Genomic DNA, 21273 nt, shown 5'->3' on the forward strand with positions numbered 1-21273 from the left:
GGCCACATCTTGAAGGTCTTTGGATCTTGTCCCAAGGAGTTGAGATTGTATTAATCATGAATGGCAGCCAGCACAATATTTTGGGCATGCAGTTGATAGATTATGTATGTTAGAAGAGTATCTCTCTCAATAGAAGACAGAAAGAACTGGGAAGACCGATGACAATGAATTAGGTAAAGCTATTATCATAATGTAATACTTTGTAAGTAGGCACCAGAGCAGAGGCCATTACAGGCACAGGAGACTATAGCCTAACCAGAGTGAGGTCTCAATGCAAATTGTGCAAGGGTACATTCTATGCCACCGTGTTTGAATTCCTGCCTCAAAATGTATCAGTGCCTAAGAAAATGTAGAAAAAAGGTCTGATCTCAGCAAAGCAGCAACATTATTGTTACTGGGTCAAGATGTGTGCTTTTTGAACATAGCAGTTATTTTCCATAAATAACCCCCAGCACTGAAAACTAGAATGTACAAGAAAGAAATGCTTCTTGTTAATGGAATGAACTCCTCATGGTCTCCATGTAAAGGTCAAAGAGGGCAAGTTGCCTACAGCTTTTTTGTCCAGCAGGAGGAGACAGACTTTATATATTTATACTCTTTGTGGATTTTTAATGAATGAATTTACGGTGAATGGATTCTAGAAAGCACAGGTGACTTATTACTTTTACTTTGGGCAACTGATCTTGAACTTGCCTGAACCCCACACTACCAACTCAGAGTCAAGGAGAAAAGAAGTGGAATAATGAAGCTTTGTCTGACAACATATCTGCCACCACAGACCATGACTCTGAGCTCTGCAGATCTGAAGGGTAATTACATCTTCTGAGTCATAGGCGAGAACTTCACCGAGACGCAGCCGGCCTGGGCCCCTGCTGCTTTCCCAGGAGCAACCAGTGCAGTGACAGGCAGAACACTCCCACACAGTAATTAGGCAAACTCCTCACATCTACTGTGCTCTGTTCTTCAGAACCTAGTATGCTTATCTGCCCATTTGCAGAGGAGCATGGACCAGAGTGAGCAAAGAGAAAATCCCAATTACTAACTGCTTAAAAGTAGAGATTACGGAGAGTTTAACTACTTTGGATGGCTGGCGTTGCCCTATTGTGACACCAGAGAAACAAACAGTAATAAACTGCCTTTCCAAACTCAGATTTTACTTACTTGTTGGCAAATGATTTGCAATGTTTTGTTTTCAGCTACTAAAGCACGAAAGGAGCAATCAAAAGCCTCCTGTGCATCTTTGGGGCTTGTAACTGAACAAATCTCGAGGGGCAACGATGCAGGAAATGCCATTTTCCCAGAATGCATTTCTCTGCCTGTAGCAGTTTGATGTCACCCCAGCAGGACCTGAGGAAGCAGCAGAACAGCCTGGCAACAAAGCCCAGACACCAGCATGGACATCAGATACGGCAGGGCGGTCCAGCTATGCTGTGAACTCAGGGAACACCTACTTCTCAGTTGCTGTCAGTGAAGCCTTCGCCTTTTAGAAATATTACTGTTTTCATTATTGGAACTTGTTCAATACCACTGGTTATGACTGCTCTTTTTGATTTAACTTATCTCTGCAAACAAAATTAATCTGACAGAAAATATCAAAAGAGTTGTTTGTTTGTGTTTTTGGCAGGCCCATAGCTCAATGAAACCTATTTATGTACTTTTTCTTTAAAATTGTGCCTTTTATTAATTTCTCTCCTCAGATTCCTAATTCTAAATACTTTGTGGGAAAGTCCTCTTCTTGGACTCAGGAACACTTATTTCTTATGAGGTTGTGGTGGTATTTTGTTATAATAATAAAAATAACAGCAGCAACTACCAGGTATGGAAGACTCCTTATTGAGTACCAGGCACTGTATTACTGCTTTGTATAGTTTGCATACGGCGTCTCATTTAATTCTCTAGAAACTCTCTGAGGTAAACATTTTTATGGCACCAATTAGCATTTGAGGAATCCGGGGCTCAGATAAGTTAATAAGAAAGACATAAGAATCCTGAATCCACTCCACTGTCAACATAGCATTTTGATGAGAACTCACTTTGACATGATAAGAGGATTTCTGAAAAATGGCACAGAAAATTGGTATATTTAGGTTAAATCATTGTTTAAAACCATTAAGAGCTGACATTGAAGACACTCGTGGTCAGTCCAGGGCAGTACTAGCACATCGTTAGAGGATGGCTCTAGAGTTGATTTTGAAGCTGTGTTTGCTGAGAAAGCCCATTGCGTTTGCTTAAATTGTATTTTACAGATAGCTACCGTAGAAGAGTATTTTCTAAAGATGCTTTGTTCATATTTTATGTAATATTGAGAAAGTATCAAATATTAATATGAACAAATATAATTTTTCATGACATTAATTTGGGATACTTTTTGGAGGCTGATGGAGACAATGGGAACCTAAAACGCCCTTCCTTGTAATACAGTCCAGCATGCCCATTTATATGTGAGTGGTATTTTCATTATATGATCTTGGACATTCTTACCTGGGCATGCCCACATTTTCTTGCCTCTTTTTCCTTTGAAATATGCCTGTTCAAAGGGTTATGCCAGCATGTCCTGGAACACAGTTACTTCATCTAAATTATTTAGTAGTTGTAAGAATAAAGTCAATTATGAAAGCTGTCTTTCTTTATAAACTCAAGAAGTTTGGTATGCAAATCTGACCTTTGATGACAACTATGTTGGTAGATGATCTAGAAAAGACAGGAAATGACTTACAGCGGAGGACAGACAAACTCATCCTCACAGTGGTCTGTGTCCCTTCTCCTCCTTTAGGACCTCACATCTTCTACCCAAAGTGCCCACGATCCCAATAGGCCCCCCGTTTTCCTACTATTGTTGAGTGATTTATCAATACTGGATTGAGAGCATGCAGTCCCAGATATCATTCTTAACTGTGATATCCACTGTGAGTCCTTTAAAAAAAAACGCATGCTGTTTCTCTAAATCTCACTTTTGCATCTGTAAAATAACAATAATAAAACCACCCTATCTATATCAAAGGCCTGTAAGAGGCAATGTACATAAAAGTTCTCCTGCTAAAAGAAAATAAATAAATAATATGCAAAAATCCCTGCATCAGCAAGGCATACAATCTGATGGAGGTTTTCTTTTTTTAAAAGCAATTTATTGGCCTAAATAATCTTAGTGTGGTAGAATAGAGCAGTGTGATACATAGTACAGAGGAGTATTATCTGTTGTTTCTTACCCTTACCTGTTTTGGGTTACTATTGAATCCCACCCACACCCATTCCCTGACTATGTTACAACTCAGCCTTCCAGCAACTTAACACAGCACTCCTAAAGGAATACCTAAACCTTGAGATATATCCAGATTCGTACAGGGTGAATCTTCCCCAACTGAAACTCTGTACCCATGAAGTACTTACTTCCCTTTCCCCGCTCCCCCCAGCCCCTGGCAACCACCCAGGGTGCATAATTTTACTTACTAGCAGTACCGGATAAAATAACACTAACTGCTATAACAAATAAGCCCTAAAATGTATAATGGCTCAAAACTATTTGACTCTATACAGTATAAAAAGGATGCTCCTGATTGATAGGCAGTTCTTCTCCCAGCTCTTCTCCAGAATTCTTGCAAATTTTGACTCCTCTGTCATCAATATATGGCTTCAAAGTCACGGTGCTTGCCTTCGTCAAGCGCACAGGTGGAAGAAGAAAACATGGAGTAAACCACGTCTGTGGTTTTTCTAGGCCAGGCCTGGAATCAGCACACATCCCGTACACTCACACTCTTTTGTTAGACTCAACCACGTGGTCTCATCTAGACTTCAGGGAGGCTGGAAATGCACTCTAGGACATAAAGGAGAAGAAATGAGTTTGAGGATGAGCCAGCCAATCTCTGCCATATCAGTCATTTTAAGAGTGCGTGTATCTGCCTAGGAATCACTATTCATGCTCTTAGAACTTTTGTTTTTATTTTCCTCCTTGGAAGCCTAATTTGCCCTGGCAGAAAAATAAGCTTCATTTAAAATATCTCCCAAAACAAAATAAAACCAAATGGCAAAATTAAATGTACATATAATTCCACTGAGAGGCAAGAGATGTTATGTAGAAACAGAAAGCTTAAGAAACAGTCGAGTAGCTTAGAGGAGTTCCTTCTTCACCTATTCAATTATCTGAGGCCAATGAGCATATAAATGTCTAGAATCACATCTCCTTAAAGAACATTTTAGTAGTTTTTGTTTCTTATATGTCAGCATCCATATCCATAGGGTTTGTCTTCTCTGAATGTGTACTGTAAATCTCACCATGATCGGCCAATTAATTTATTCTTTTGGAACCACTGAGGAAGTTTTTAATTGGAAAATGAATTGGACACGTGGAGATGTGGCTTGAAGAACAAGGCTAGTAGACGTGCTGCAGTTTCTTCTCACGCAGAAGGGAATCTACTTCCTCTCATTAAATGCACGCAATGTAAACTCAGGAGCTCAAGCCTCACACACATCATCACTTAGCATGTGCCTTTTCCTTTTGTACAATGAAAGAAAATGCATAAATGCATTTGTTGGCAATACTGACAAAGACCGATTTGTGGAATAATTGAAACCTTGATTTCTGTCGTTAGCCCGATGTTTACGAAATGCATCTTCCTATCTACATTCCAGATGCTTCTTCTTACATAGTTCTTTGTCATGAGTTTTGAATTCTAAGCTGTAAAGTGTCAAGGGAAAAGATTTTAGTTTGCAAGTTTCATGGGATTGACATACATATGAACTCCCCAGAAACCCTGCAACATTTGTTTGCAGCTTCTTCCAGTTTATTACCTGTAAGCCTCAGAGGTGGTGAATTACTTGCAGAGTCAATACTAAATGAGTAAGCAACCTTTAGGTCCACCTCATTCCTCTTGCTCATGAATAAAAGCTTAGGCTAAAAGTATTCGTGTTGGAATAATCTTTCCCTAAAATTTTTGTTTCTCAGGGAACGAGCATTGAATACATCCCAGCCTGGGTCCCTACAGCTTACTGTGGGAAACCTGAAGCCAGAAGCCATGTACACCTTCCGAGTTGTGGCCTACAATGAGCGGGGACCAGGGGAGAGTTCTCAACCCATCAAAGTGGCCACTCAGCCTGAATGTGAGTATGAAAACGGAAAACAGCATTTAGAAAGTATTTATTTTCGCTTGCAATATCCTTGAATTGTTTTATAGAACTATTTTGAGAGACAGAATGGAAGGAAGATTTTTGAAGCAAATTTTTAACTCACGGATTTTTCAAGGTAAGATAACTTTTTAACAGAATGGCCTCCCTTCTTAGGCCATGTCCCCATAATGACAAATTAACAACTGTAAAGGCCTAAACCATCCATCCAGTCTACATATTCACTTCCTAAGTAAGTGACTGACTTACTCTACCTGCCAGTGTTTCATCGTCAACATCAGATTTCGACCTCTTCCACTGATTTTTGAGATTTTCCAAGTTTGCTATCAAGAGTGCAACATCAAAGGTAAAAGAACAGTGGTAGGGCTTCTAAATACAGGAACTTGTTAAAGAACTTAAACATGCGCTGAATGGACTCACGAAGCTTCCAAAAGTGAAACTAGACTCAAGAAATGTAGAAGGATAATCTCTGTTGGGATCTTACAGTCCTCTAACTTAAATCACTCTGTTAAGCTACGTGATCACAAAGTAAAGTGGCTGAATGTTCTTTGACCAAGTTATAATTCAGTGAGTTCTATCTTTATAAAAGAACAGCTCCAAAACTGTACATTTGAAAAATATGTCTGTATCTTTTAAGTTTTGTTTTTTCTACTAAACTTCTAATGTTATTTGAAAAGATTGATTACTGATGGGCAGTTTGATAGCTTGTTGTGTTTAAAATTTTAAAAACTGTAATCTAAAAGCTAACTGAAGTGAATGACTACTTGTAACAAACTACATTATTTAGACACCTAGTTGCATCTACTCCTTTTTTAAAAATTATTAATGATGTTATTTTGTTGGTATTCCTGTTCATTTTATTTAAAGCTATGCTTAACTTCAAAATCACCTCAAATGCTTTTGGAAGAAGGGGAAATAGAAATTAGAAATATTTTAATTGGTAGATGTGAGAAAATAATCTTTGCACTAGGTGACTTCTTGGGTATTTTAAATCAGTGTGTTGAAGAAGAGAGAGCAAGAACATGCTGTCATGTAGTCTGGGTGCTGGTATCATGTTCTACACTTGGCACAATCTTCATTCTTTCTTCCACTTAGCCAACGCTATGGAGACAAGATGATAAAGTATTTATTGGGGGTTGGAGAAAGGGCTAAACTGTACTAGTCTTAGAAATATTTGCCTCACAGATATAAAACCTCAGATATACTATACTTTTATGCCTTAAAAGCATAGTAATGTACAAGTTTCAGACAATTATTAGGAAATGCAGGCACCCAGACAGGACCAGCTAAAGAATTTGCCAGAACCATTAGCTACTGCAGGGCATTAAGCCATGCTCCATGCAGGACCCTTCTAAGCATAAAGCCGTGGGCAGTTTCACTGGTTGTATGTCCATGAAGCTGGTCCTACTTCCAGCTTTCTGTTCTTAAGAATATTTTGTTGCTGTTTGCATTTAAATCACGAGATAATGTGAATATTCACTTCACAATGTCTATGTTTACATGCCATTTGAGTCATCAATTTCTTCCTTGACTTAGTCTTCATGGATCATATGTGCATATAGAATCAATAACTTTTATCAATATTTGGTATTTTTAATCAATAAAGTTGAATAATTAGGTCAAAATATATATTTTTAAAAATGGTACATGTCATGTTGTATACAGACTGAGTTTAAAAACTCATCAAAAATTCTGTAAAGAAAATTCTTGTTCAATTTTCTGTTAGCACTTAAACTTTAAAAGCACGTTCATTTTCAAAAGATCCAGTTTCTGTGGATTATCTGAATTCTTCACTTCCTAATCGTAATATTATTCTTAGAATTGTTTTAATGTACATTTGAGGGCTGACTGGTCGTAATTACATTACCTTTCTGATAAAAATCCCAGGTAGTCAGCCTCGCTTTCTAAGACTGAGCAACATTATTTTTTTCTTCCCTCAGTACCGTTGTTTCTAAGTACACAGCTTAAAAAATCAATTTCCAGCATTTTTTTCTTTTTAATTCACTCTTTCTATGCCAACCTTTCCAATCCAAGTGACAAGAAAGTATTTTCCATTTTGACAGTGACTAATAATAATGCCTCGTTTTGTGAAAAAATTAATCATGATAAATTTTCTGCCATTTATAATTAATAAAAAAATCCATCAGTAATTATTTATATCACACATATGGCCTTAACTTTATAAAACAAAAACAATGACATAATTCAATTTGTCAGTCTGTTTAATGAACACCTACGGTGTCCTATTACTGTTCAAGGCCGTCTGAGGCACATTTGAAAATCATATGTGTGCAATGAAGTAGCAGCACTTATGGGTCTCAGAAGCTTCTGGAGGAAGCAAATATTCTAAATGTGTAACAGTAACAAAACGACTAAAGTAAGGGAACTTGTAAGAAGTTGTTAAATGAATATTAACAATCTGAATCAGAGATTTGCTTATGGACTCATTATCTGTGATGGCTGGGGCATATTATCTGGCTAATATTTTATGCCTAAAACATATTGTGCCTGCCTCCTCAATTAGGTGTTGTATTACAAAGACAGCTGCCTGGCTCCTTTGTATTTCGTGCGTTCCTGCTCATTCAGAAAGCAGTCTGAGAATCCGTGCAGAGGACCTCACTGGCGCTGGTCTCTGTAAGCGTTTACTTTGCTTAAAAATTAGCATAAATGATGATAAGACAAAATAAAAACTAAATGCATGATTGAATAAAATATGTTGCCTCTTTGGTATTCTTCTCATATAAGTTATCTTTTTTCCAAAAAATGAAAATCGAGAATCTTTCTGCTTTAGAAACATGAAGGAGCCTTGAATCTTTTTCATTAAGGGCAGCGTTAACGGCCTTAGAATGCTAACCATATTTTGGCCTTAAATAACAGCATTGTTTTATTAAATCACCTCTTCTTACCACTGTATGAAGTAAGAATTCTCTCCTTTGCAGGCCATTGTTTATTTGCATGGTGATGATTCTGTTTCATTGAGAATTTCCATTGGATAATTTATCTCTTACTGAGTAGATAGAGAGGAACAACTCAGCACAGATAAACAGTATATCAAAAATATTCTTTACATGTGCAAAACAGTTAGCCAACTCCTTCAATTCATTTAGATTAAGAGTACTGTGTAGTTCACTTGCTGTCTTTATTACAGACATTAGGATAAATTATGTTATCATGACTAGTAAGTACTACATGTGTATTTTATCTTCTGTTGTTAACACGAAATGCCATTTTGGTAATTTAAAAATATTTCTAGGTTAAGGAACACGTCATCTTCTCCAAGCCTGCTCGGTAATACACCAATTGCTGTAGAAGGTGGAACATCTTAGAGATCCTGTGCTTCATTTCTTCCCCTCTCCTCCCCTCCCCTCCCCTCCCCTCCGCTCCTCTCCACTACCTTTATCTCTCCACCCTACCACCACTCTCTCTCCTTATGAGCCCATCTTTTGTCTTCTTAGAGGAAGTACAAAGGCTGATTTTATTATTTGGCTAGAATATCAGAATTTAGAGGCAAAGGGGATGGGGACTTTTCCATCATTATTTTTCTCCCTGACAAAATGATCTTATCTTTGAAAGTGGGTCTCATCTGGGTATGCCTTTGGTTGCTCCTTTTATCACTGTTTTTCCAAATATGATGAGGTAGTGATTGTACGTTAAAATTACATAGCTTTTATACAAATTGAATTTCAAGTTTTCCATATTATTTGAAAATATAAGCTCTATTATGAAAACCATATTCTCAAGGAATGAACACTGATGGAAAATATGTTTGAAATATAAATCAGCCAGCAACTGTTTCTAAAAGTGCATACATTCTGTAGTAATCATTTAAAGAGATCAACAGCCCAAGATCCACTTTATGAAATAATCATCCAGAATAGAAAGGCTTGATTTATAGGAAGGTTTGTGTCTCCTGATTATATCTTCTTTTTGCTAAACCCTTGCTCCTTCCCCCTGCCTTTATGGTGTATAATTTCTCCACTGTATTATCAGCCGGATTTAAGTCCCTGCCTGCTCAAGACTTGTCTAATCTTTTCCTACCACATGTGGAGAATTTTTGAATTATTATTTGGGGTCCTTTAAGATGCTGTTAAGGCGGTTTAATCATGAAGGATGTTAAAATGGACCCCATACCGACTTGAGGCTTGAGTTAGAATGGGAAGCCTATTTGCTAGACCACAACCCAATTATCCACAAAACCCTTTTATATTTAAGAGTTGTAAGTAATATTCTTAGTCCATTATATTCTTTATACTGAAAAGATGAGTGAAAGCAACCCCAGAAGTCAAGTGACTTTAGAATTATATTATCTAGACTTTAGAATAGACATATTTGCTTTTTCCCTCCTTCCTTGGATTTTTTTTTTTTTTTTTTTTAAATTCTAAAACACATCTGCTTGTATGGTTGTTAGGGAGAGAACAGAGAAGTCCCCAAACATTATGTCTCCACACATTACTACTGATATCCTAGGGCAATTTTCTTAATACTTGAGACCTCAGTTTCCTCAACTATCAATTGGAGATAGGATTTCCTCTTCCTTTTCCTAGGTTGTGAAGGTGAAACATGATAACATATGGGAAGTCCCTGCCCTGCACCTACCAACAGTGGGACACCCAGTAGAGTTATCACTGAGGTGATAAGTCTAATATAATACCTTATTGACAGTTTAGAACTGGCTTGATTACTATACAATCAGCCATTTATAAATTTTATTACTTTCCCCCTAATTATCCTCTTCCTATAATTTATCAGGCACTTACAGATTAGTTTGTCCTCTAATTTTGCCTAATATACATCTTTTCAACCCTAACTAAATTTTGAAGTCTTATGACCAGAAAATACTCTATTATCCCATAAAATGCGTCACAGCGTTGCCATTTTATGAAGGGCTGGTTGGTTAAAATTTGCTGGTAGAATCTGATCCATACTTAATGTGTGGCAGATATATTAAATATCAGTTATATTTATTTCATTATGATTCTATAAATTAAGCAAATCAAGTAAATTACAGTTCTGTCCAGCTCGTTTCTTTTATCACTTGAGCTGGTTTCCAATTATGAACTGTAGTGCACGGTGATTCGAGTGAATATTTGGGATGATTATGGTGGCAGAGTTGGCTGTAAGCCAATCAACAACAGTCCAGTTGTGTGGTCGTGTATGTGATTATAGATTAATAGTGGAAAGAAATAATGATAAGCACTGGCATTCCTTCTTTTTTGGTAGCATGAAAATGCTGATGTAATTTTAAAAGTCTCTCATTGCAAAACACATTTTCAGGTATTACAAATATAAGATGGGAGACATTAAAGGCTTATGGTTTGGCATCCTGAGCAACAGAGGGCTTAAGAAATCCATTTGGATTTAATGGTCAATTAGGCGAGGTATTACATCTTTTACAATGACGTGTATTAGTGGAAGAATTAGAGGCAGGCTTGGGAAGATGGGTTGTTTAATTGCTGCTAGAAGACTTCAAGGCAAATGTAAGTCACTCTGTACTTTTTTAATTCATTCATTCATTCATTCATTCAAAATGATTCTTTGTGCTAAATTCTAGACCTGCACTGTCCAGTACAGTAACCACTTATCACGTGTCTATTTAAAATTAAATATGTTGAAATAAAATAAAATTTAAAGTTCAGTTTCTCAAGCATACTAACCACATTTCAGCTGTTAAATAGCATTGCAAATTTAAATAAAATTGAAAACTAAAAATTCAATCCCTCAGTCTTGTTAGCCACATTTCAAGAGTTCATATGTGACTATTGGCTACTCTATTGGACAGCACAGAGACATTTCTATTATTACAGAAAGTCCTATTGGACAGCACTGATCTATGTTAGTAAATGAGGCTACAAAAGCAAGTCAGTTATTGTCCTGACTCTCAGGGAACTAGTAGTATAGTGGAAACTAAGCAGAACTCACTCAAAACATATTTAACAGATTTGTCCCCTTTGAATGTTGAATAATTTATTATTCATTGAATTAAAATGAAATATTTATTTTTAAAAGACCAGAGAGTCTAGGTCTGAACATATTCTCTGGTTAGTTACTTAAGGTTTCTTAAATACATTCTCAGGTTAAAAAAAAATGTTAAATATCTTTCAAAGCACAATTAAAGATGAAGGACAAAGATTACTTGTTGCTTGAGTTCAACAGTGGTACAGCATAAGTTCAGTTTCCTTAAAAAGCTTCTACTGGCTCACTGTTATCCTCGTAATTCAGGCTTAAGCATAATTCAGCATAATTCAGGCTTCTTCCACTGGTATAACAAAACATTTAGAGAAGCTATCTACTTGGTGAGAAATTATATAGAAAAAAGCTACTTACTTCTCACTGATATTAGGGAGGATGAAGAAAGGGGACATGAAAGTGTCAAAATAGTGAAAAGATTTCAGGAAGTATAGGTATCTAGCCGGGGATAAAGAGGTTCCCTAAGTAGATTTGTTTTGGGTTTAATTGCCTAGTATGGTTATGTGCCATACACAAAGTGAAAGTAGGTTATTAGCTAAACTAAATTAGAACAAGAGAGCTAAGCATCTTCAAGGATATTATCATCATGCTGGGACAGCCAAATAAAACTCGACTCCAAAGATATACCAGCTGAGATGAGCTTTTCTATGGCACACTTTCAGTTATATCTGATCTATAGAGAGCTGGTGAACATAAGTAGTGAAGAATAAAGACAGAAAGAGAATATGGCATTTTTATCACATAAGTATTTGTACACTCTCTCATCTTGAGAGCCTTTTTTTATCTATGCAGTCCATGAGCATTTATTGAGTACCTACTATGTGTCAAGGCTTGTATAAGGTGCCGGGGATAGAAAGTAAAATAAAATGGCTAGATAAAATCAAAGAAATTAGGGATGCAATTTATGATAAAAATCTATCTGTTAGATTTTTCTAAATCATACTGAGGGATCAAATTTATTCTCTTTTTTTTTAACCTGAAGTTAGGGTTGCAGGGTATTAGTACGTAAATAGTATATAATTTAATGCACATACATATATATAAATATATGTTACGTTTTAGGATGGAATATGATAGTGTATTTTAGAAAATATCACATCAAGAAATTTATAGTCAACTAATCTGATGTGATACCCAACCACAATTAAGTAAAACTCATTTTTAAACCACTTCACTACTTCACTATTTTATGGATTTTTTTAACTGCAGGTTATAGTCTGCCTGCTGTAATGTATGGTAAATCTTACATGCTACACAAGAGGACAATAAGATGATTTTAACTCTTGTTCTCTAACTCCAGTATTCCTGCATTATTATATTGTTTTAATAAAGATATTATTTCTACTTTGTAGGAAGATATCTAGGGGACAAAGAAACCCATAACTGTTCCCTATTCTATGAAAACTCTTTCGTCTCAGCCCAATCTTCCCACCTTGGGAAGCCCCAAATTACATCTAATATAGGAGTTGAGTTGGGCCAGAGTTTCTCATCACAGGATATTTCCCAGGTACCGAGGATTGCCATAGGTTGAAATTGAAAGATTTTAAGGTGATGACACATAGTTACTGCTTCAGGTCATAGCCTTTTTTTTTTTTTTTTTTTTGTGAGGAACATCAGCCCTTAGCTAACATCCATGCCAATCCTCCTCTTTTTGCTGAGAAAGACCGACTCTGAGCTAACATCTATTGCCAATCCTCCTCTTTTTTTTCCCCTTTTAATCCCCAAAGCCCCAGTAGATAGTTGTATGTCATAGTTGCACATCCTTCTAGTTGCTTTGTGGGACGCGGCCTCAGCATGGCCAGAGAAGCGGTGCATCAGTGCGCGCCCCGAATCCCAACCCCGGCCGCCAGTAGCGGAGCGCGCACACTTGACTGCTAAGCCAGGGGTCGGCCCCAAGGTAAAAGCTTTTAAAATCAGAGCCAATATGTTGCCATCAATGTTTGGGAGGAAATGATCATGAGGTTTTTATCAACTGAAAGTCAAACAATGGAACTCTGAGACCGTGGTGAAAACAAGTAACCTGTTAATTACCACTTTTTTAAATCTCTAATTGGTGTTCCAGGTCTTTAGAATGGAAGGGGAGTGAAATGTGGTTAAAAACAATGATTCAGAAGTCAGACTGGATTTGAATTCTGGCTTTTCCACTTATTAGCTGACTGGAGTAAGCTAGCTTTGCTAAACCACGGTTTCCTTAAATGTAAAATGGAGATATCTTACAGGGATGTTGTAAAGCTTAAAAGAAAATCTGTAAAATGGAACACAGCAGTACATCCTCAAATGATTATTCTGAGGATTAAAAGAGGTAGTCAGTGTGAAATACTCAGCCTGCTCTCTGGCACTTCGTTAGCCCTCAAGAAACGCTAGCTGTTATTATAATCTTGCATTCCTCCTTTGTTGGATTCTAATTATTCCTCTCGTAATCATGTTCCCTAACACTGCATGTAATCTTTTCATTTCTATCTTTGTGCTTTTCACATGTGTTTGAAACGCTCTCCTGCTTCTCTTGGCTATTTCATAAGTCTCTTCTATTTCTACTTTAAGATTTTTGTTTAAGATTTCTAAGAGCAGAAATCCTACTCTGGTTAATTCACCACATAGATCAATCCTTTAGTCTTCACAGGCTCCTTTTTCACTCTCCAGATTTGTTTGAACCTTATCATGTCATTCATTCATTCAACAAATATTTCGTGTGTGTCCCGGATGGGCTACCCTATATTTCTCAGCACTGGGAATTCAGCAGTAAAATAGACAAAATAATTATCTTCATGAGGTTTATATTCTAATGATAGAGTAGTACAATAAACAAATAAAAATAAAGCATGCAGAAGAATAAAGCAGCTTAAGGGGAGAGGAGGAGAGAGATGATTCTAGAAAGGAAAGTCAGGAAAAGCCTTTCTGAAGAAGGGGCATTTAAGGGGACTTGTAAAGAATTTGGAGGGCTGACAGCAAAGATCTTGGGTGAAGACATTACAGGCAGAACCAATAGCAAGTGCCAAGACTCTGGAGAGGAAGAGAAGGGAGACCACTACGCTGCAGCAGAGCGAGGAAGAGGGAGAGCGGAAGAGATGGAGTCAACAGGTAGCAGGGCCCAGCCATGAACAGCCTTGGAAGCCACGGTAAGGAAGGTGGATTTAATTCTTAGTGTAGAGGCATGAGCACAGGAGGCGGTGGCATGATTTAATTTTCATTTTTAAACTGGAAGTGAGGAGACCAGAGAGGAGGGTGTGTGGGGAGGGGAGGAATGTGAGGGACAAATCAAGAATTCTTTTTTTGACATGTTAGGTTTGACTGTTAAATGGATTCAGGTTTTATTTATTTAATTAGACTGTGAGCTCAAAGAAGATGCCCAGTATTTTGAATATATAAATAAAAGAAAATGCTGAATACTCCCAGGCCAATGGACAAGGCAATGCAGTATTTAGCTTCTAATAGCAGCAAACCTGAACAGTTGTTGGGAAAACGTGGAAGAATTCTCCATGTTGTAAACTGTAAAACATCTGTGCCCTATATGTCCCTAATGAATGTACTACAGGGATGTGTACAGTGCCATGTACAGAAGACACTCAAAGGTTTGTCAATCTTAGAGAAGCCTCTTTCTTAGAAAGCCTTCTGGCGGGCCAGTGAAGTGTGATTTGATGCGGCTGATACTGGAAAGGAGAATTGACTAAAAGGAGGCCTCAGATCCACGGCCCAGTCTTCCAGCTGCCAAGATTTTCTGAGGAACCAATCCAAAAAGGGCAAGTTAGTGCCAAAATAAATGTTAGCCCAGAACCAACTTGTTTTCTGATATGTGCTTTGCCTGTGTTCATTAAACGGGAGATTGGATTCTAATGAGGTATCTATTCAGGGATGATCCAGAGGTTGAAGCGACTTATTGCTCCAAGACTTCATCAGAACTTTACCTGCAGAAGCCTGGTTTAGGCCCAAGCGAAGGCCACAGAATTCAGGAGGAGTATGCTTTTTCGCTTCCAACATCCTTCTGCTTTTTTTCTCCCTATCTTGGGTAGTCTTATCTCCCCCATTCACTCAGGGTACCCGGAATCCAAAATATTTACCCAATGATCTGAAACAATGTTAAATCTATAAAGTACCTTTGAGATAGTTGATTCCAATCATTGATTTTTACAAAGAATAAACTTGGGAATCAGAGAGTTTAAGGCCAGTCACAGAATGGGTGAGTACACTGGTGGGATCGCCTGTGTCTAGATTTCTAATCCAGGGTTATGTTAAACAACTCTGCTTGCCAAAATTGTGGTTTCTCTCCCTGAAAATGGATATAACACTAAATCAATAAGCAAAACACCTGGATTCTAGACTGCGATATTCTCTGTATCTTGCGGTGTATTTTTGAAGAAGTCACTTACCTTTTCTGATTCTCAATTTCCTCTTATAAAACAGAAATTGAACTGCCTGTATTCATTTCCTAGGGCTTCTGTGACAAAGGGACACAAATTAGGTGGTTTAAAACAACAGAAATCTATTCTCTGACAGTTCTGGAGACGAGAAGTCTGAAATCAAGGTGCTAACAGAGCCATGCTCCCTCTGAAGTCTCTAAAGAAAAATCCTTCCTTGCCACTTCCTAGAGTCTGGTGGTTTCTGACAATCCTTGGCATTTCTTGGCTTATAGCTGCATCACTCAATCTCTACCTCCATCGTCACTTGGCCATCTCCTCTCTGTGTCCACATCTCTGTGTGTCTTCTCCTCTTTTTATAAGGACACCAATCATACTGGGTTTAGACCCCACTCTAATCCAGTGTGACTTCCTCTTAATTTAACCATATCTGCAAAGGCCTTTCTGGGTACACATGAGTTTTGGGGGATACTATTCAACTGCCCCACAAATCGCACAGATTGTTAGTAACAGTCTAAATAACCTGGGTGAGGACTAAGCAAACTATGAGATATATATATAGATATAGATATATAGATATAGATATATACACACATGTATATTTAATTTTTCATTTTAAAAATAATTTTAGTCATTGTCTCTCAAGCAGAGAAGTATTAGGAAACATCCTTGGTGTTCTTAAATTCATATTTGATATGCTGCTACCTTCTTCCTCTCTCTAGAATTCTAACCCTGCCTTGTAGGCTGTAGGAAATAATACTTTCTGAATATTAAGGACTGCAAACTGCTTAGCTGGCCCTAAGGGAGCTAATAAGTGAAGGAATCAGCTGAATAACAGAGTTTGCAGAAGCTGCCAGTGAGAACCGTTACTGACACTGGCCACACGCTCAGAGTTCCACTATTTGACCTTCAGTTGATAAAAACTCCATGATCATTTCCTCCCAGACATTGATGGCAACATCCTGACTCTGAGTTTAACAACTACGACCTGAAACAGTAATTGTGTGTCATTACCTCAAAATCTTTCAACTTCAGACTATAGCAATCCCCTGTACCTGCGAAATATCCTGTGAGCAAGACTTCTGACCCCACGCAACTCCTACGTTAGATGTGCCAAAATTAAATCAAACAAAACTAATCGTGTCAAAACTAACATTCGAACCTAGCGTAACATTCCTACCACAAAGCTGACGTGTGTGTATACAAACTAAGATTAGCCACGATAATTTCAGAGAAATGGAAAAATAATTAATTGAAAGTTAACTACATTTTAACAATTCTTTAATGACTTAAAAAAATTCTTATTAGTTCAGAAAATATAGCCATGACAGTACAATATTTTAAAACTCCCAACATTATTGAGCTTAAGCCAGTCTGAGTGAGTTATGCTAAAAGCTTGTGCTGAAGAACATGCTAAGCACATAATTTCTGTTCCCTGTTATAAATCACTTACTTTATCTTACCCTCGGCCTGCTGTCTTGATTCAAAGTCTTCTGCTACTAACTTATAGTGAAATAAAAAATAATAATTATTACTTTCATTCTTCAGGAGGGATAATTGGCTTATAGTTCAGTCCACGGTATTCACAAAAATGCCTAAGACTTCTAGAAATGACTCGATGCTACTTCTGGAGTTATGTTTCATCATTTAATATATTATTTAATCACAAATAACAATGTAATAATATATTTAACATATCTCTGATTTATTTTAGATTATGCCAATGGCTTTATTGATTTTACCACTTTGAATATGATTTGTTCTATATTCTCTTTATAATTTGATGTTCTTATAGTAATCTTGCCACTCTCTTTGGAAATATTGAATTTTCCACCATTCCAGTTGAAGAGTTCTTGAATTATCCCAGTAGCATTGCTTATATCTGCAATGTTTGGTATGGCAGTCACTAGCCACACACGGCTATTGAGCATTTGAAATACGGCTTGCCCAAATTGAGGTGTGCTATAAGAATAAAATCTGCACTGGGTATTAAAGACTTAGTATAACAAACTGTAAAACGTCACATTAACAAATTTTATATTGATTACATTTTGAAGTGACAATATTTTAGATATATTGGGTTAAATATATATTAGTAAAATTAATTTCACTTAATTTTTAATTTTTAAATGTGGATCCTGGAAAATTTAAATTATATATGAGCATTCATGTCTCATGTTATGTTTATATTGAATGGTGATGACTTAGATGTATACTCATGTCTTGTACCCAACCAGGAGGAAGTCAAGATTACCAGTCTGGTATTAAATTCAGTTTTGGAGTTATTCAAACACAGTGGTTAAACTTAACCCTTCTCAAAGAAATATTTCTGAAAGACCTATCTAAATAACATTCATATTTAGGTATTATTTTCATTATTTTACTCCATATTTACTGAACATCATAATCAATAGCCTTTGAATGTTTGAGACAGCAACATTTGTTTCCTCTTGGTCTGGCACTTTATGGCAGCAATGAAAATAAAAGCAAAGGACGTGGGATTGGGGAGAGAAAAGGAATCTTTTGATCCAGAGCAGCACACCAGTGTGCCTGCGTTGAGTTGTACTTAAAGACATAGTCCAACTTGTGTGTGAGATGATTTACTGCTGAAGTCTATTTGTCTTCCTGCTGCTATCTCTGAACAAGCCCCAATCTTCCATGTGGTTAATAAACTTCTTATCTTTTGAATACTGAAAATAAAATAAACTTAATCCTCAGGGTGGTTCAGTCAGCAGACTGGGAGCCTTTTAGATCCTTCTTAGAGATAGAGGACAGCTAGGTTTTCTGCCCTGTGCGATTATCAATCTTCCCTTTGCATGCGTGTATGTGTAAGGGCGTTAAAGGTGCTCCTCAGTGATAAATGTCAGCGGAATCGCAAAGTGAATATTAATTTCAGTATTGTCAAGGTCAGATGTGTACCCAGGTTCATTGCTATTGGAATTTTTATTGTTCCCGCTGTTAGAAAAGACATTTTATCTTGCACTCTTTTTTCAAATATCAGGAGAGAAAGCGAGCAAAATACTTCAACATGCATATACATTGCTCAGAAAAAAACTGCCTTAGTGCAGTCTGACCTGTTAATTCGGGTAATTAAGTGCCTTAAAAAAGATCAAAGAGTGGGATTAAAGGAGCTAAGTTAGATAGGAACAGAACAGATGATCACAAAATCTGGAGACTAGCTGATGTTCCTGAAAAGCAGGTGACTATATATAGAAAAAGAAAGAAGAAAATTGCAGGAGAAATAAATAAAGAAGAAAAAAGTCCGTGATGAGGCCATTCATAGGAGTAGGGTGTGAAAATTTCTAGCCAGAAGCACAAGAAATTAACAGAGAAGTAAAGATGAAGAAAAATATTAGGTTATACTGTCCATATGGGGATAAATAACTAGCTGGACATCTCTGTATATAGTAAGGTATCTCAAACCCAACATGGGTGCCAAAGCTGTGATAGTCACCCACCCACACACCTGCCCAGTCTAGTTTTAATTCAGTGTTTCCTATCTCAGTGAACAACACCAGACAGAACCAGCTATGCGTAAGAAATATAGGAGTCGTTCTTGATGTTTCCATCCTTCTCACTGCCCTACCTACAATCCATCAAGTGCTGTTGATTTTTACCTTCCATATAGCTCTTGAATCTCTCTGCTTCTCTTTGCCTCCACTGCCATCATTCTAATTCATTCTGTTAACCTCTCTCTTCTGTACTATAAAATATTCTCTCAACACCTACATAGGCCCCCTTCAATTCACTCTTTATGTAGCTGACAGAGTACAAAATGCTTAAATCCATCAACTCCTTTACAATTCTTAAAGATCAAAGTCCTCCTGAAGTCTTTAAGGCCCAGTGTAGTCTCACCTCTGACAATCTCTCCCACCTTCCCTGGTCCCTTCTCCTAGCTCCTTGTGGTCCCACCACCTTAGACTGTACATTCTAAGGTGGGTTTCATTGTTTCTTCTGTCAATTCTCACAATGCCAGACACACTAAAAATTAGTTAACATTTATCGAGCATTTCCTTTGTGCCAGAAGCCATTCATAAATTCTTTATTACTAATCTCCACAACAAACCCATGAGGTAGGTACTGATATTAACCCCATTTTTAAGGTAAGAAAATTTAAACTCAAGGACATTGAGTAGCTTGACCCTGGCCACATAGCCTGAGCGGGGGGGCCTAAATTTGAACCCAGGTCTCTGATTCTGAAGGCTACACTCTTTACTGTAAGTCTTTCTCACCAAAGCATTATTAGGTGGGATCCACTGGCATCTCCTGCATCAGAGCAGGCCAGATCTCTGACTTCTGTGAAACATATGTGTTAGGAGAATAAAGTTCTAAATTTCTTCCTTAACTTATAGTCCCTCCCAAAATGGCCAGTTTACTCAAGGCAATTCCTTATCTTTTCATGCCTGGAAACAAATAAACAATAAATTTTTTTCTCAAAGGTAGGATCTTTTTTTGTTATATAGAAAAACCTACTCACTTGACTGTCTGAAAAAGATTGCTGCTTCCTTCTCCTCTAATACATGGCAGCAGGGCTCTTTTATAAAAGCAATCTATACCTGTCATTTATTGCTCTATTAAAACTACAAACATCAGATATTGATTCTTCCCATACTGACCATAATAGAAACCAACTTTGAGAAAGGTTGCTGGGATTTAGTTACATTATCACTATAGGAAACACTCCTGGTTGCACATAAGCTAAAGATACCTGCTTCTCTGATGCATATCTATTTATAGAGAATTGACATTTTTGTGTGCAGAAATACAACCCTGAAGTATATAGCAATCATAAATAAGTGTGAAGATAGCAAGAAGCCAAAGCAAGCAAGAGGCCTATGCCTGCCCTTCCTAGGGATTTCTGCTTGAGATTCTTCTATAAGAATTAAACATAAATTTATGGCCTGTATAATAGCAACAAAAAGAAGTCTATATGAAGAGTTTATGAGGAGATCAAAAGATGTATTTTATATCTGTTATTATGACACATCAGGCAAATCTCCATTCCTTAATCAGGCACTCTCTTGGCCATGTTTGGTTTGTAAACACGATCCTGGTCAGGCCTCATGCTACACCCTATGCATCTATGGAATGCTGTTTCTCATTTCCCTTTCACATTGATCATCTCCTCATGTTGTTCTAAGAATGTTGAGAATTAAAAAGAGCAAATACTTCTTCCTCCAGTTGTTTGACGAGGGAACTAAAATCTGTAAAAGTTTAAGGGACTTGATTTCAGGTAACAATGATATTAACTACCATGTTATTTTGAACACTTGCTTCTCTGTATAGCATCATATAGTCCTTATGATAGCCTTGTTATGTAGAAATTATGAACCCGTAAGAATATTATGCACAGTGTGTTGGAGTAATTTGGCCCAGGGATATACTATTATTAAATAGAAGAGAGAGGTTTTTGAACCAGGATTCAAAATTAAGGTGTTCATTGCCAATGGGGTATTTTCTTTTTCACCAGCTATCTCAGAGATGGTTTCACCTTTCCATTACTATTTTTTTTTTTTTTTTGGTGAGGAAGATCAGCCCTGAGCTAACATCCATGCTAATCCTCCTCTTTTTTGCTGAGGAAGACCAACTCTGAGCTAGCATCTATTGCCAATCCTCCTCCTTTTTTTCCCCCCAAAGCCCCAGTAGATAGTTGTATGTCATAGTTGCCCATCCTTCTAGTTGCTATATGAGGGACACGGCCTCAGCATGGCCAGAAGTGGTGCGTCTGTGGGTGCCTGGGACCCGATCCCGGGCCACCAGCAGTGGAGCATGCACACCTAACCACTAAGCCACGGAGCCGACCTGCCATTATTTCTGATTGGCATTTCTCAAAAGT

At 37.4% G+C, this 21273-nt stretch overlaps 1 protein-coding gene across 1 annotated transcript in view; it reads left to right on the forward strand.

Moving 5' to 3' along the window:
* DCC (DCC netrin 1 receptor) overlaps positions 1-21273 on the forward strand; it is a 1105377-nt gene that overhangs the window by 784796 nt on the left and 299308 nt on the right. Inside the window, exon 9 of the mRNA XM_087439250.1 lies at positions 4940-5094. Coding sequence (XP_087295376.1) covers positions 4940-5094 — 155 coding nt within the window. The remainder of the gene's footprint in view (positions 1-4939; positions 5095-21273) is intronic.

The sequence above is a fragment of the Ceratotherium simum genome, chromosome 14 (genome assembly GCF_057802395.1).
Source record: "Ceratotherium simum simum isolate JZ-2026a chromosome 14, ASM5780239v1, whole genome shotgun sequence".
Classification (NCBI taxonomy): domain Eukaryota; kingdom Metazoa; phylum Chordata; class Mammalia; order Perissodactyla; family Rhinocerotidae; genus Ceratotherium; species Ceratotherium simum.